The sequence below is a fragment of the Ylistrum balloti genome, unplaced genomic scaffold (assembly GCF_031769215.1).
Source record: "Ylistrum balloti isolate Yb309-2 unplaced genomic scaffold, AGI_CSIRO_Ybal_v1 Utg369908, whole genome shotgun sequence".
NCBI lineage: Eukaryota > Metazoa > Mollusca > Bivalvia > Pectinida > Pectinidae > Ylistrum > Ylistrum balloti.
Window position 1 is genome coordinate 15001 of NW_026782032.1, and position 17368 is coordinate 32368.

A 17368-nucleotide genomic window follows, 5' to 3' on the forward strand; every position below is an offset into this window, starting at 1 on the left:
TTTTTGCTCATGTGCATAATTACCACGACCAGAACCGCACGTTGTTGTTGAATTGGTGACAATAGATTTTTCAATAGAATCCTGTTGCAAAGCCACATATATTCTTGGTCAGTGTAATAAGACAAATTTGCTTACATGCCTATTTAATATTCCCTTCAATTCATTATTCTAGAACATGGATTATAACTGTGATTAAGACTAAAGCAAAGATGTTTGATCGCTGCCATGCTCTCAATGGGAACTGGTTGCATTTCCTGGTGTGATATGATGATATATTTTAGATGCCCTGTCTTGCCCTTAGGACGTAAAGATATAACTGCTGTCCCTTTGACACGATCATACGGGTCGAGATAAAACTCGTGATACTTAAAATACTGAAAATTTCATCAAATTCTGGTACTAGGAAAAATGAAATTGAAATAAACATAAATTTTGATAGAGATTAACAATCTAGATAAAATGTCAGAAATAAGAGTAATTACCTGATTCTGCCATCACAGGACAAAGTGTCACTGCAATAATTTTACTGGTACCAGAAATATTCAATATTTTAAGTGCATAAATGTGGTTAACAGACCTGTAAATATTTTAGATAAAGAGCAACACTAATTTTGTCAAAGAGTGTTCCAAACCATGAATTTGTTGAAATTTTCAATAATTTTTTTAATTTGTAATATTTAGCTTTTATGTTTGAGTTCAAAACATGCAGCAGACTCTATTGAAGAGGAGTTACCCAATTTAATTATTTATTGTAGGTTTTTGGACAAGTTTTTGGGAAATATGTGTATGCTTGCTCACACAAGACCAAGACCATAAAATAGGTCATAGTACATTAAAATTTATAATTTTTTTAAGCATACATTCTTGGCAGTTAACTAGGGTACTACAAATAATACACAATAAAGATTTAATTGTTATGTGGGCAAAATTACAGATACTGTAAAACAGGTCATTAAGCTAACTATATAATGATTGAGAATATATTTCCCCAGGCAAATATTGTAATGTATTTCCTTCTTTTCACTGTCGATGAAATGTTCTATATTCTTTTTCAAATTAACTAAAAACCTCTTGTTTAATTATATAGTACCACAATAATTTCATTTATCATTTCGTTTCATTAAAGGATCAATATGAAACCAAGAAGGCAACTATGGAAAATCCAAAGTGATCGGGAAGAAATGAAAAAGTGCAGATGGGAAGGGAGAAAGATATTATAAGCATATCTATTGATTGAAATCATATTTCTTGAATCACAAAATAAAATCTCAACTAAGACCATCACGAATATACGAGTTACTCACCCTGTGTCACCTCCTCGTACAGCAAGAGGAAAACCACATGTTGGCTGCAGTATTGGTCATCACACATTTTTCCCCATGGCACATGGCTAAATAAAATTTCCGAAGCCCCATGTTTGGTATCAATGCAGCGGAGGTCAATATTTAGTCCAGTGCCGACCTTTGCTTCGAACTTCTGAAATCAATTGATCGATTTAAAGTTCTCTCTATCCGGGTGGAATATTGTATTTACCAGGATTATGCCAGAATATATAGTCTGGTAAAAGAAGAAGAGTAAATAGTAAATAGTCTGTGGTTATAGACAGGTACTAGGTTGTTCTGGGTATTGCACGTGATCTGTTCACACGCGGATCAACGCCGAGTGACATGCCCATTGGTTTGACTTTACAATTCAACGTCCTAACAACAGCTATATAGCTTCCCTATATAATGTGAGTTTACGTGTTTCGTGAGTGTATTTGTGCGAGATGCGATACAGTCTTATACACCTCCACGTGAAACTGATGCCACATTACAGTGATACCACACCTGAAAAAACCCTAATATCAACATGTGGAACAATATCATAATCCAAACTCAAATTTAATCAAACTTTGGTGAAATATGAACAAAAGAATGTTTACATATACTCATGAAGAGATAGAAGGAGAGTAAGACCAAGTGTTCCGGAAGAGTTTAAGTGTCGTCTTCTAAATCATCAACACCCGAAACACACATCTTGGTCAATCCAACTAAGTAATGACACGTTCTCGATGAGAACATGGTAAACAACAACATATACTAACAAACATCAAACACGTCGCATAAGGAATAAAATCGTTTCCAAAGAAATCATTCCATGCCATCCGTTATTGAAACTTGATCATCGTTTTCATCAACCTCCATCTCTCGAAACCATATGTTGTGAATTTGTCTGCCAGTTGCTGACACCTTGCGTGAAGGTCGTGATATTAAGAACAGGCCCAGGAATATCATATTGACTGAAACAAGTAATAGGAGACATCAATTTCAGCATATTCGGCTATCACGGAGGTGTAGAAAAGTCGAATAATATAGTATGGTTAAAATGGAAGTAGCTATAGTCTATGTAAAATTATATATACATGGGTTTAGTCCGGGGTAATGGGATGATCTAATCACAAGCGGATACCGTCATCATTAGGTGTTAGAAGCCATAAAACATTAAAGGAAAATACAGTTGATGGTTATCAATTAGTAACACATCAATCGATTTTTTTAGTCAGAGTATCATTATGACGAGAAAGAATATCTCTGTTTTGAATAGAACATGATTATCCCATGGGAAATATAGCATTTTTCCTATCAATTACTCGTCGTATGAAGTATGAATCGATGCATTGTCATCATCAGCCCTGCAAGGATTACAGCCAAGCCTCCACCAACCTGATCCGTACTTTTCTGATATGCAATGTCAGATCTCGGTTAAGGTTGCATCGGTATAATATGACAATTGTATATTATGTAAATGGGAGATAATGAACATGCATGACTTATTCTCATGTGGCCAAAGATAAAGACATGATATATAGTCACGACAGATTCTCTGCAATAACTACGGACTTTGGATGACGTCATTATATTCAAACGCTGGTACGTCTCATAAGATACCTCTGGTTGGCCCACTTTAGATTAATATGACGTCTGAAGACGTCATGAAATGCAATCACTGTGTGACGTCATACTATCAGTTTCAACGTTGTCTCGCAAAGGCAGTATATATGCTCTTACAAGAGTGTATCATTGCATTGTGTCACCAAAGATAACATCTTGATTTACTGTCATATCTTATGGGATGAATCACGTTGAATAATTTTACTTGTAAGGGCGTCGCAATTGATTTCACTTGGACTGAACATTGAATTGTTTTAAACTATATATTTACATGTCTATACCCTTACATCCATTTCGTTCATGTCGTCTATCAAAGAGAGTATAGGTTGGAGGAAATATCACAATAATTTTCATAACTATTGATGTTATTATTTGTTAGAGATTTCCTTATAGTTTCATATTGAAAAAGAAACTATTTCATGTTCATTAGTGGTTATGAAGGTTTGTGTTTTGTTCTCCTACAGAATTTATACAAAAGCCATGCAAATTGATAAAACTGCTTCAGTACAGCCAAATAATGAACAAAACTCCATCAGCTACACATTTGTCGTCCTTCTAGAATTCGTCAGTCATCCAAAGCGCCTGAATCACTGAAGTGAGGAAGGCAACTGGAGAAATTGGGAAGAGGTCACAATGAGTATCAAAAATAAATGTGTGGAAATGGCAGTAAAAGTTGACATACAGGTAAGGTTCACAGGCAGTGGTTTTACTAATCATTAATGACGCTGTTACCGATCAAAAGAGATCAACAATGGATGAAAAGACTGTGCAATTAACATTGGATAATCGAAGTTAGAATTCCTTGGGGAGTGTTAGAACTGAATCAATCAAAGAATAGACAAGCAAGTACTTAATTCATGACTTGTTTAGGCAGGCATCAAACTAATGGATCCAATAAATATTTGATAACCGATGTCAATACCTCAATCAGAAAAAAACTCTTTCATGTAAGAACAAATATAAAAATTAGCACATTACTATATTATTAAATATCGGAACAAACAGTGTTGCTGATACGTGGGCTCCGTGGCACCATCCCATGTGTTGTTATTTTATCCTATTCCAAAACATCGCAGTGAAGTGTGGTGTCCTCAAAACGATCAGCGAAAACGGTAAAGTATCATTTTCTGTTTCATTACATTTGAAATATTACGATACCTAATGGTGATTCAGACATTACTGGTAAATTATTTTGATGAAACCGAATTTGCTAAATACTGGACGAATGGTCTGTGCGAATGTTTCATCACAAATATTTATTAACTATGAATAGCATTTAAGCTTTTTCATTGAATTTGTTAATTAATTTCTATGAACAATTTTTGTATTCCTTAGAATTGTCAGTATTGGTAAACTGTACATACCAAGTAATTCAGTTCTTTTTCATAAATATACAGAAACATTCGGGTAAGACCAACTAAAAACTTTGTTTACAAAACTTCGTCATACACTCTAATTTTGGTCAGAGTACATCTGCATTTTTTTTTTGTCCAAAACAGCGATCATGTATCTCCCTCTCCGTTTTACTAAGTGTTACTATAGAAACCGTTACTTAGTGCCGACAACCGAATGATACAGATCGTGATGACATTTCAGTGAGATGTCACTTTAACGCAGTTTGAATTTTTTTGAAGGAAACCTGCATGAAATGAAAAATTAAAACGGAAAGATGCTAATAAAGAGACGACATCTTATACCGTTTTAGATTTGACCGCATGGTGAAGAATCGTCTTAAGACGGTACTAAATCGTAATTGTTTTATATCGTTTAACGTCAACAGCTATGGTAATTTCATGATGGTTTCCCTATGAATGCGAACCTGAGTTGAGAACATTTAAACATCACTATGATAGTGCACAACTGATGCCGACATTGTAGTGTTATCACAATGAATTGCAACGCAAACCTAAAAAGCTCTTCGTATGTGCCACACATGCTAAACATACAACCGTGAATCTCAACAAATAGGACTGGGCAATCATGTAATTTTACTTTGCGTCTTTTTAAAGACCACCAAGAGCTCGAAATGTTAAAAAAAACATTATTTTCATCCATTGGAACAATGTCTATTCATCGTTCACACTTGAATGTATTCAATATTATCTATATATAACAACTTTATTCTTATATATATATATACATATATATATTTAACATCTAAATACCGACAGAATATCTTCCGATATCTGGTTTAATACTTCACGTCATTCTTTGTTAATATTTGTCATTATGGTAACTTAAACACCATCCTAGTAAATTACAAAAAGTAGGCCCGGAAATGGTTTTGGTTAGTGACCTTCAATTCATTAGATAGTCAGCATATTTACAGTCCTGAGAATGGACCATGATGGTAATGCGACCTGACTTTGGCATACGGTGGTCAGCGACCTTAACATGATCCTGTAGTTCTCATTCAAATGAGATGAAAGTGGCTAAAATTTCTACTAAATGCTCCGTTTTATCAACAATGATTATCTTCGTTTGACTTTTCAACTTTAAAATGTGTAATTGGAGACCTAGCCACTTGTGGAAATAATGGTAACGGATAAGATCTCCTTTAATGGGAGACAACTCGTCTCCAACAAAAGATCCTCCAAAATATATTATTCTGTTTGGGTTTTTTTTTCTACCCCCCCTTTAAAACTATGTTCCAACTGGACACGTATTTATTGGCGATTTACAAGTTATCTTATTCACGGAAAAAGTGAAAATCTCGAAAGAATCCTTACATTAATTGAATGTGTCTTATTATTTAGATGAAAACCTATATCAGAGAGTGGGTGAAACCAGAGCACACTGGGTTGGATTCGCATAAACGCATGCATATGTGTTGGTTGTGTTGATGGTGGTGGTGGTGTGTGATGGTGGTGGTGGTGGTGGTGGTGGTGTTGTGTGTGTTGGTGGTGGTAGTGGTGTTGTGTGTGTTGGTGGTGTTGGTGTGTGTGTGTGTTTTGTTTTGTTTTTTTTTTCTGCAGGTAAGATGCCTCAATACTTGGCCATTTTCCTTGTCTGCGCGTAGATTACAGAACAAACCAGATTTGTTTCATTACCAGAACAATTCTAAATACATACTACCAAAATTTCCTTAAGATAGAATATTTCATATATAATGCTTCAATATTACATTTTTAGATTGCTAGTTCATGATAAAGATATGGACCTTACTTGTTTTTATCGGATTCTTAATCTTATTTAAAACAATTTAAACAACATTAATTGATAGCACCTGTATTTTACCACTACGAAAAGTGGAAGGAACGCATTCAGTGTCCAGCAAAAATATGGTTATCAATTATACCGTAGCACATTTCGGGAAGAACTACAAATGTTTTATTCTCTTTGAAAAGATTTACAAAAACTGTAGAAATTTAGTTTTGATACCGTATATTTCCCGAACTTTGAGTATTTTGTGGTTGACGTCATCATTTTTTGTGTATTAAGAATTGTGGGCTCGAAGGCGTTCGGGCAAGAAACGGAATAATGTGTTAACCACAACAACATGAATTATAATGCTGATTACATATATATATATATATATAACTGATATTTCTCTTTAGAATTCACAATATAAACTGTTGTTTAAATGAATAATTCCTTTTGTAATGTACTAGGGGAAACAACTCGTACTAGGTTTCAAGATTAATCTTTTGTCTAGTCATTCAAATGAATTACAAAACATTTGCAGCTAGTTTAAAGTTTAAAGTGAAATATGCATATATACCGCTTTATACATTTATATATTTATATATTTGAAAACATTCCGGTAGGCTCCTAAATTTAGGACACTTATCTTTTTTGAAGATGTCATTCTGTGAACTCGTGTTACAAATAGAACATACTTCTGTGTAAATTTAATCTAACTCTTTATTTAACAGATTATTTGAACGGTTTGCTGTCAGATTTCGATAACAGGAGATGAATTATCGTGAATGACGCGTTTCCATATCTTTTTGTCTCACTAAATCCTTACTCGAGTCTGTACTGTCTTGAGTTCGATCACATATTGTCTTATTAGCCAGTAATGTGAAAGAAAAACCCAACGTTTTAAATCCAGCGCAATACATATAATCATGGCATTTCAGATACAAAGGCACACTATTTTACACACTCTATCATCATAATAAGAGCATGTACCGGGATACAATTGTCTATTTTATCTCTTTGGTGGCGAAAAAACTACAAATTAACAATACAGCGATAACGATTTGCCATAACATAATATAGTTTTTAGAAAGGTAAATTGGCTTAGAATACATTGCCTAACGACACCGTATTTAATACGAGAAGAAAAAATCTCGAACTTGATACCTAACCCGGACTCTAAATATCTCTTTACATAGTCAATTCTGGTAAGAAATCGTAAATGTATATTTATGTTAAAACAATAACGAATAGAATAACTTTAATCACAGGCTAAAGAAATAATCTAGTGATTTATCGGAGTAGATCAAATCATCGCTTTGTGTTTTACCGTGAAGATTATATTCAAATATCTTGTAATATATATAAAAAAGATCACCAGACTCTTGTAGTTACTTAGTAAAGTTTCAATACATGGGAGTTATGGAAACTGATTAAAACGTCAATTAATGTATCACAAGATAACATCCAAATATCTTGTAATAAATGCAGAACGGATTATCAGACTTTTTTGTAAATAATTCTTATGCAGTAGCTTATCATTTATGGATAGTGATAAAAAAATATCTCGTTATCAATGTAAGGGAGATAACTCCCACTGATACTGTGGTAACAATAGCTGGAACTGAGCTGTAGTTATAAGAATATTACATAAAAACCGGTCGAAATGTCGAATGTCAACAATTATCGTGGGAGCAGCACGGTTGAACAGACTGGAAATGTGATTAAAACAACCGTTTATAAACCACAAGTACGTACCAAACGTCTGATTTATACTGAATTAAATGTTCTGATCTAATATTGTGTGTAGTTATATAATAATCAATGACATTTACGTGAGCAAAAACATCATTTGAATTTTACCCGCGTTCTACAGTAACTTAACCAATATGGCAGCGACAGTATAGTGATATGATGTAGAAAAACTATGAAAATTGACATAAAATCGGCACATCACTTTCGTGAACATTAGCAACATTCATCGAAGAAGAAAATGTAAATATTTTCAATCTAAGCTGCTTCCGAGGCACATTTTACAAAGACACAGTGTACTAATGTAAACAAACAACAGCTGATCGCCCACACTCACCGGCTCGACTCACCGATTCGGCAAAGAACTACGAAGCACATTCGTTAAAATATGTGTTATTAAGAAATACATTCGATTGGGTTTTCGACCGATAAGAAAACTAAGAAAGGTTTAACAAAAAAAAACCCAAGCGTCATTACACTAGCGTTCTGGTCATTTCCTGAAACTTGTATTGATTTTCTTGTTCGACATGGACCTCCCGTATATTGTTCACTGAAGTAGCCACCAGATATTACAATCCGGAGACCCTGCCTACAAATAGCACAACTGCTGACGGGGCAATAACAAGTCAGAAAACAAACAGATAAGTGTGATACTTAAAATAAGAGAAGAAAAACCGACTTTATTTATCCAAGAAAATATCAAGATAAAATTTCAAAAATACTCAAAAATTAATACATTTATTAAAATGAAGCATTAATTATTCTACAACATGTTCCATCCATTGTATTTCTGTTATATTTATTCTCAATGTTGCTAGCGTAGAGGGAGCTTAACGATTCACTGTAACGACATCACAAATGTAAATGGAAGCCGCGTTGATTGGTTAGATGTAACACGTCACCATATAGGCCTATTCTTGTATGTTCTCCTTAATTTATGTAAATAGTATATAGAGAATCCATCACCAGTGTCTTCAGATATAAGCTGTATTTTGCCGACGGTAAAGACAGACTACGCTTACTGAGAATTCAGACTATCGAAACTTGAACAGTTCGTTAGGTCTATTTTATCTTTCTTTACCTGACGTTGACGTTACGCTGAATTGTGCCCGATGATGCATGTCAAAATGATCATGCTGCGCGGAAATATAGTTCGAAATATCAATTGATGTAAAAACAATTTCATGAATTTTCGTTAATTTACTTGTTTTTAGAAATAAAATCGCTTAAAATGAAATATTTAAGAATACAGCAAAATTATATGTGGAGGTGCAGAATAAAAAGAAATACTCAATGTTACAAAAAATCGATAGGATTTTATGGGATATCATTAGAATCCAAAGCCATTTCCACGCCTGAATATCTCGTAAATTTAGTGGTTGACAGATCAAATCTAACCAGAAAGGTGAAATATGACGGTTTTGTAAATCCCTCCAGAATCATATCAGCGATTACCCGACACCGGACAATAACATCCTTACCAGTGGACAATATGCTAAACATTGTAATTCCAAATGCCAATTGGCGGTCCCATCTCCGTTAAGCCGATAAAGAAATTGTACATGAAATAACACTGAATCATCCGTACGAAGATTTCATAAAGTCTGGTACTTTAAAAGTGTGATTGTGATTATCATATCACCGGAACTGCGCTGATACTCTTTTACACAAGATATACTCCGCACATCTCGCTTTCCTTATTTAAATGATAACGCGTTCAAAAAACAAGAAAATACTAACATGTGAATTGGGTGCAACATTCTTCTGAATTAATGAAACAACGCTCTTCCGTAAAGACTTTCTTATATCTCTCATCAATAACGCATCGGCGCCTTACACCATCTTGTTCCTCCGTTCCACTGTCGAAGCCCTAAGATAGAAATGCCAACCTGTCAATCTATTTGATATAAAATCTATCATTAATATGTGTTATTGTAAGTGTATACAACTGTAGGTATATATATATATTGTGCATATTGTATGCGAGATGTGTGAGAGTTATATCCCTTGATTTGATTTTTCCTTGGTTTTTTTCCCTTTCTGTGTTTATAAATTCACTTTCATTTCAAATTATATAATTTACATCATTACTCTTAAACTTTGTTAACTTTGGCTTCGTGGAGAGAATTTATATAAGCTTTGCCTGTTACTCAATCCACATTGACTGTACCATCTTTGTCAATAAGATTTGTTGAAATGAAATAGAAATCACGTACAACAAGTAGGTAATGATCCATTTTTCATAACATTAAAACTAGGAATTATAAAATTGATATTCTTTGACTCCATGCGTTTGTAATTCGACGAATTCCACATCCCTTCAGTTTAGAAACTCCACAATGATGAATCACATATCGTTACAGATCACAGTTAGACTATTAGATGTTGATCTGTCAAACTATTTCCTTACAATTCCTAACATTCCCTATACAAAATATCAAGTGGAGTCAACATATCAGTCAGTACAAATGGCGATTATGATCTCACAACACTCATAATAAGTAATAATTAAATATATCTGCAAGGTATCACGTCTGTTGCAATAACGTAATGATAACTTTATGCAATATAAGAAAACAACCAGAATAAAAAAATCATCGCTTGTTGCGGAGTCTGAACAAGATATACCGACAGCATTCCACTAGAAGCTGGATCAGTTCCACTCCACTAAGGACAGATGCGCCTACAAACAGTCCAACCGTACCACCTATATCGGACAGAAACTGTACGCTCTGAAAAAAGAAATTGTGGAAGATTATTTTTCCCTCCCATAAATCATTTATCTTCACCTAAATTAAAATTCTCCCGACATCAAAATAGCACATAATATAGCTTTGATTTAAATCTGTAGCCGTTGTTTTGTTTTCGCTTTGTTAACAAAAGGGCAACAACTAAACTGCAACGAAAGGTTTTCCGTAAATGGTAATTTATGAATCGTAATTCATAAAGATTTTGTGGTGTGTTAAAGCTGAGCGAAGACATTTAACTGCCTGCAGACTAACTGAAACGTCCTATTTTAACTAAGAGAACAAAATTGACTGTGGAGTATTACTCATTCACTCGCTTGGTTTAAGGCGACGGAAATATTAATTTCTTGATAGTACATAGAAACCAGTTGAAACATCAAATGTCAACAGTTTTACCGTAGGAGGAGCGCAGACTGAACAAACTGAAAATGTGATTAAAACAACCGTTTATAAACCACAAGTTCGTACCAAACGTGTGATTTATACTTAATAGAAATGGTATGATCTAATATTTTGTGTAGTTATATAATAATCTATGACACTTACGTGAGCAAAAATAGAATTTTAATTCTACCAGAGTTCTACAGTAATTAACCAATATGGCAGCGACAGTATAGTGATACCCTGTAGATAAACTATGAAAATCTACATAAAAACGGCACATCACTTTCGTGTACATAAGCAACATTCATCAATTAAAAAAATGTAAACACTTAAAACCTAAGCTGCTTTGAGGCACAGTTCATTTCATAATAGCAGCTTATTTTTCAGATGCTTCATTAATTGAAACTGACCTTTAAAATTTGAATGAAATTTCGACGTTGACGGCTATTGAACTTTTGCGAATTTAAATTACAATAATTAATTTATAATCTTTCTAAAATTACAATTCTAAACAGTAATTAAGTTGTAACATAGCATTATACATGATACGTTCACTTCAGGTATTGTGATAACAGCAACTGTGACCACCGCTGATTTTCGCCTGAGTGTTTAAAACCAAACACTCAACATTATTAGTTCTATCCTCTGACTGAAACAGATCGAGGCCTTGCTATTTGTTCTACGTTCAGCAGCATGAATACGAAGTCATATTTCGAAATAGGAATAAACCGAAGATGTGGAAAAGGGAAGAGAGACGCACGGGTTCGCTACCATAATCGGTGGCAGAAATAGTTTAATACACAAAATTAGAGAGCAATGTTAGTTTCATTGATACTGACTTTATCATACTTACATCATATGCAGATAACTCTTCAATATGCTCATAGCTCAATTCCTTGAAGTACAAGTCTAGTTTCAAGAAGTTGCCCAGAAGTCTGTAAATGTAAACAAAAGACAGTATCTAGTATTAGTGTGTTACTTAAATGTTAAGAAAGAGAAACTAGGTTACACCTTTCTACACGCTAACAGAATAAGTCACTAAAACTCCCTCTGTTTCATGTAAAGATCCCGACTGACTTCTGTAAATTGTTTGAGATAAGCTAGAAAACATAAAGGAAGTCAACATTTGTAAAGCTCTTACTTGTTCATGTTAAGCGGTAAGTCGCCATTGGATGCTCGAATTTCACTGCAGTTGTAACCTGTTGCTTCCTTGATTTTCAAATCCCGACCCTTCATGCACATCAGAGGTATCAATTCACGTTTCTGAATAACAAACAAACACATTTCAACTATATAAACTCCACGATGCTCGCATTTATAAATCAACCAGCAATATGCAATGCAAAAATTCATACATGTGGAGTTTTTACTTTTCCAAGATAACAAACCTGGATATTCTTTTGATGAATTGCATAGATTAAGATTAATATTACCTTTCATTACCCTTCTCAAACAGAAAATGTCTGCCAATATGAGAAATGGAAAATGACTGAAATGATAGTGTGAGATTTTTTATTTTTTTCGTGAGCATTCAACAAATGGAAGATAAGAGAAAAAGACATACACACGTATAACCTTCATTGAAATGCAATATATCTAACTGAAATAGATTATGCAAAATAATGAACACGACTGTTCGCTATTGAATTAAAAAGGAAATTTACATGATTTTGATGTAAGTTTCAGTTTTACTGAGTTAACATCCAAGGTCAATAACGAGCATTTGATTGTCAGAAAGCCTTACCAAGTACTCTTCATGTGGCCAGCTAAGACTTGACACAGTGGTGGAGAAGTGGAGCTCGCTGTCAACAGATTTTGAAACGAAGTAAATCATTTACTGCTAGTGGAGTTTTCTGTATTACATGCAAGTCACACTTTTTTGTGGTGTCAGATTGGTACGAATAAACATCGGAATATTATATCCATATTATACTATAATAGAGAGTATCACCTCATGCTTTGAAAATAATACTCATTGGAGTAATCTTACCTGCATGGATTTGTGCATGGACATGGTAAGCTTCCCCTCACTTGAGCTTCCAGTACCATTAACGAGCATATAACTACAAATAAACATTTATATATAACCAAGATAAAAATCTCTTGCCCGAAAAACAATTAATAATGAAATTAATACCACCAAAATCGAAAATTATTCACATGGCTTTGTTCACGAGACTAGCTTTTACTGTGTCACTTTCAGATACTGAGAGTTTTTAACCTTTTCAGTCTGTATAAATTGACAGGTTTGGTCCTTCCAAACACGTTTACTGGCTTAAATGCTGCCCTTAGTAGTCTTTTAAATACTCGATTATTATACTGAATATTAATTTATCATTATTGATAAATTCTGTTTCTCCGACTGATATGTCTTGTAGTAAATACTTTGAAGACTTTAAAACAATTATTTCACGTCTGTGATCCTCAAAATGAATCAACATGATTACAACATTGTTTTTAAACTAGTAGTATCAGTTTCAACGAGAAAGTCTTTTTGTTTAGTTTTGAAACAAAATTGGGCGGACGGACGGACTGACAAATAGACTGACTCCAGTACTTTTGGAGGGGGTATACAACTGACGAACGAACGGACAGACCATGGATGAAAGGGCACTGATATCTAAGTTCGACATGTTCAGAAAGGCATGTGAGTATAAAGTCAGTTTGGAATAAACAAGACTTTTTTGTTCTCCAATATTTGAACAATCCTTATTTTGTATCCTAGTTTCTATTTGATAGGATACTATCAGGATGTTAACCCACCCAGCTGTGGGTTTTCTCTACTAGTATTTGTTTATATGGATATCATTACCATAATTCTCTTTACACGTTGCTGTGGAGTTGGTGACAATAGATTTGTCAATAGACACGAATCCTGTTACACAGCCACATATATCTTTGGTTAGCGTGATAAGACAAATTTGCTCACACGCCTGAAAAGGAATGGAAATCGTGTTAATATTGCACATTAAATAAGTGTATTTGTTTTTTTGTTCTTTTCACATTGTCAAAGATTGTAAAGTGTATATAATACTGTAACATAACTGTAACTATGCTTATATGATCTAACGGCGATTTAAGAAAAACACCAAATCATTATACAGAGAACGGATGAACCAGTCGTAACACCAATATAATGTTGAACGTTAAGTAGGACAAGTAAACTGTGTTAATCGACACACCTGTATCGAGACTTTCAGACTGATTCGTTAACTTGTTCCCAAAACTGCATTGCTCATAGCCTGGATCGCATAATGAATAAGAAATTTCTTTTCTTTACAGATCACATAGAGACAGGAACTGCTAAACATTTTGAAAACCCAACTTTCAAGCAAATAGAAGATGGAATATTTGTGTAGAGAAATTTGCAATGTTTTTTTTTCTTTTTTTCCACTTGTTTTATATCGCGATATACTGTTTCCCGTTTGCACTTGTCAGGGAAAGAAACGCACTATTACATTGATTGTAAAAAAACGGTATTTGTATTTATATAACAATTAATACACCTATGCCGAGATGTAAAAACGAGATGGATGTTGTGAAATATTGTTTTTAATTTTAACACCGCCATTAAATATTGAACACGTCTGATATAAAGTAATCGATGGTCTAGATCTGTATACCTTACAACAACTTCGGAATATTGCCATGTATAGAAAGAACTAAGGTTTTCACGTACAGTCCGATCCATTTCGTATAATGACAAGGCTAATTGCTCACGTGAGATGGCAGTCATGCAACAAGGCAGTTATACGTTATATCAACAAGAATATTTTGAAGGTTCTTTTACTGACATTCGATTATAATAGTAAAACTTACAATAAACGCAATTGACATTTGAATCTATACATGCTGATATATGATACGTTTTTGTTATAGTTTTGCTATAGTAACATACCATTCTGCTGTACTCTATTCCATACTTGGTCTTGTATTCTAGGTACTTGCCACAATTTCCTTGTGGATACTCCCGTCGTTTTATCTTTTTCTGTAAAGAAAATCTCTTTCTTGATTAATTTGACAAAAGAAGTATGTGTATACATTAAATATCCTTTGTGTATCACCGTTTTGGTAAATACATTTTTTCCATGCTTTCATATCATGACCTAAGTTTTTGAGAGGACTCCAGACTACAAAACGGGAATGATCTAAAATGCTGATCATCGAATCTCTCCCATTCGGGACACGAAGTTCAAAGAAATGTTGCATCCGTTTCACACCTCTGAAGTATCGTGAGGTAAAGTACTTGCGAGGGATATGACAAAGTTTCTAGTAATAAATGCCTGGGGGTGGGGTTGGGGATGCAGTCCGTATATGGCGTTCGAGATTTCACAGTCAGAATTACGTAACATTATGATGTAATGCTATCGTGCCAGGTCATGACATTTCTATGCGATGGTATAATAATTGTATTTATGCAAGGCATAAAGTAATCTATATTATCTGATTAGTTATTATATATTCATCTGAATATATTAGCATGTTATCAATTTTCTGTCAGAATATTATACATTCTTGTCCGGATCACGCTTACACTCCCTCTGTTTACTACTATCGCCACAGTAAGGGGAAGTCACGTGATGTTTTGGTTTATGTGATCAAGTGACTATTGAAAAAAATTCGTGCACAGAAAAATTTTGGTGGACCAGATATTTTTGACCCACCTCCTCCCTATCTTATTGATTCCTCCATTGATGTACATTGTATGTTTACGTTAAGTTCATACTGGCTACCATCTTTTTTCTTGTATATTTACGGTTATATTAAGGTTTTGCATTTTTGTGAAACAATTCCCATCTTTTTTGCTTGATGTATTCATTATCTTGTTATATATGACTGAATGTTACACACCTGTTTGATCCTACAACTTGCATTTGAATAAATGCTCATTTTCGACAATACAAGTGTTTGTTATTTTATCAGCAAAAAACATAGCAGAGCAGTTTGTGTGTATGTATGTTTCTTACTGGCTAAGCATGATGATATAAACGTAAATGAGTGACCACATAATAGTTATCATGAATATCTAATCTGACAACAAATCCAGACGCTCAGCAGTAAGACATTGGATTTTTTCAATACAATATTGTACCTGCTTAAGACTGATGAATGTCCAGTCAGGTGCTAAGGTCACTCCTTGTTCTTCTATAAATGGATATGTCCCCTGCTCATGTACCAACAGCTTCAGTCCATAACCACTGCTGTACGGACTGATGTATTCATTACTGTCTAGGTTCAACATCAGTGTCAGACCTTATGATAACATTAAAAATAATAATAATTTATACTGCATTGTCTATAAGTATTTGCGGTAGGACCACGAATATGAATAGAAATATTCCAAAATTGCGTGTCAAAGAAAGTGTTCATAATGAAATGACCCACAAAAAGATGTTTACATGTGTTTCATATAACCAACGTCACGTGATGTAATGTAAATAAGCACTCGTTGTATTTTCGTGATTTCGTAAAACAAAATCCAAAGAAGCGTTTTTCAGAGAAATCTGCAAAAAATTCTAAATCAATAAAACATTTACTAACCATAGGCTGGCCCTGGTACAGTGGCAACAAACCTATTGGACTGCATTGTGTAACAGTTTCCAAACTGGCTGCTCTTGAAATGCACAAAGTCACTGGAAATATATTATGCCTCAATATAACTAATTAGTAAAAACCATATTATGCAATGTGCACGTTAAAACTTTCAGACCCTATATGATCTACATGTTCTCTCTTGGCATAAATTGTTTTAGCAGCATTACCTCGAATTACAACGTCTTGAGTTGATGGAGCAATGAAGCAGCATGTCGTCAATGGTATGTCCGACTCTTAACATTTCACTTCTGGAAAACACAGATCAATCTTATGTCATCGGAAGTAGTATTCCGGAAGTAATAGAAAAAGTCATGGTTTGATGACCCGATGTTTACATGAAATTAATCATCCTGGAGTTCAAGTTGTTTTCTCAATTCGAAATTGATTCAAAATGAACAGAATGCACTCGGAGCTTATCTTAATGTGTTAATGAACACTCGGCGCCACATTCTTTCCGATGTAAGTTGTAACAGACAATAAAAAATATGTACTTAATATGCTAACTGTCTTAACAGTTTTGTAAACCTACTCAGTAATCTCGTTCATGGACTGAGCGACAACCATATTTCTGAACAGGAATGCGTTGTTTGGAATGCTCTCAGTGAGATCCCATTCTTTCTGAGCAACGCCATATTTCTCAAACCTTTCCAGGAAATGAAAGTATGGATTACTTTTATTAACAATCATCGACCGGCGTGCTGTTGTTGATTCTTTCATCGAAGTATCGAAGAACTGTATATAGAAAAATGAAAACAAAAGACCAACAAAGTAATAAAGTCGACTACATGTTTTTAAAGTTCAACTCCGTTCAATTTA

General features: G+C 34.2%; 1 protein-coding gene across 1 annotated transcript; it reads right to left on the bottom strand.

The window, feature by feature from the left end:
* Positions 1-10413: 10413 nt before the first annotated feature.
* LOC132546727 (degenerin unc-8-like) lies at positions 10414-17116 on the bottom strand. Its single transcript, XM_060210444.1, has 11 exons — positions 17082-17116; positions 16720-16797; positions 16499-16590; positions 16050-16210; positions 14856-14945; positions 13770-13890; positions 12948-13020; positions 12702-12759; positions 12099-12220; positions 11811-11892; positions 10414-10558 (listed from the first exon to the last, which is right to left on the bottom strand). The coding sequence occupies exons 1-11, from the start codon at positions 17114-17116 to the stop codon at positions 10421-10423; spliced, it is 1050 nt and encodes a 349-aa protein (XP_060066427.1). The 3' UTR covers positions 10414-10420.
* Between the last annotated feature and the right edge of the window lie 252 nt (positions 17117-17368).

Bases quoted from the DNA above. Each gene is read 5' to 3' on its own strand.
- LOC132546727 (XM_060210444.1), bottom strand. From the start codon at position 17,116: ATGGTTGTCGCTCAGTCCATGAACGAGATTACTGA. The intron at 16,798-17,081 runs GTAGGTTTACAA...GTTTTCCAGAAG, and splicing joins TCCATGAACGAGATTACTGA to TGAAATGTTAAGAGTCGGAC. The intron at 13,891-14,855 runs GTATGTTACTAT...ATTCCTTTTCAG, and splicing joins GAATAGAGTACAGCAGAATG to GCGTGTGAGCAAATTTGTCT.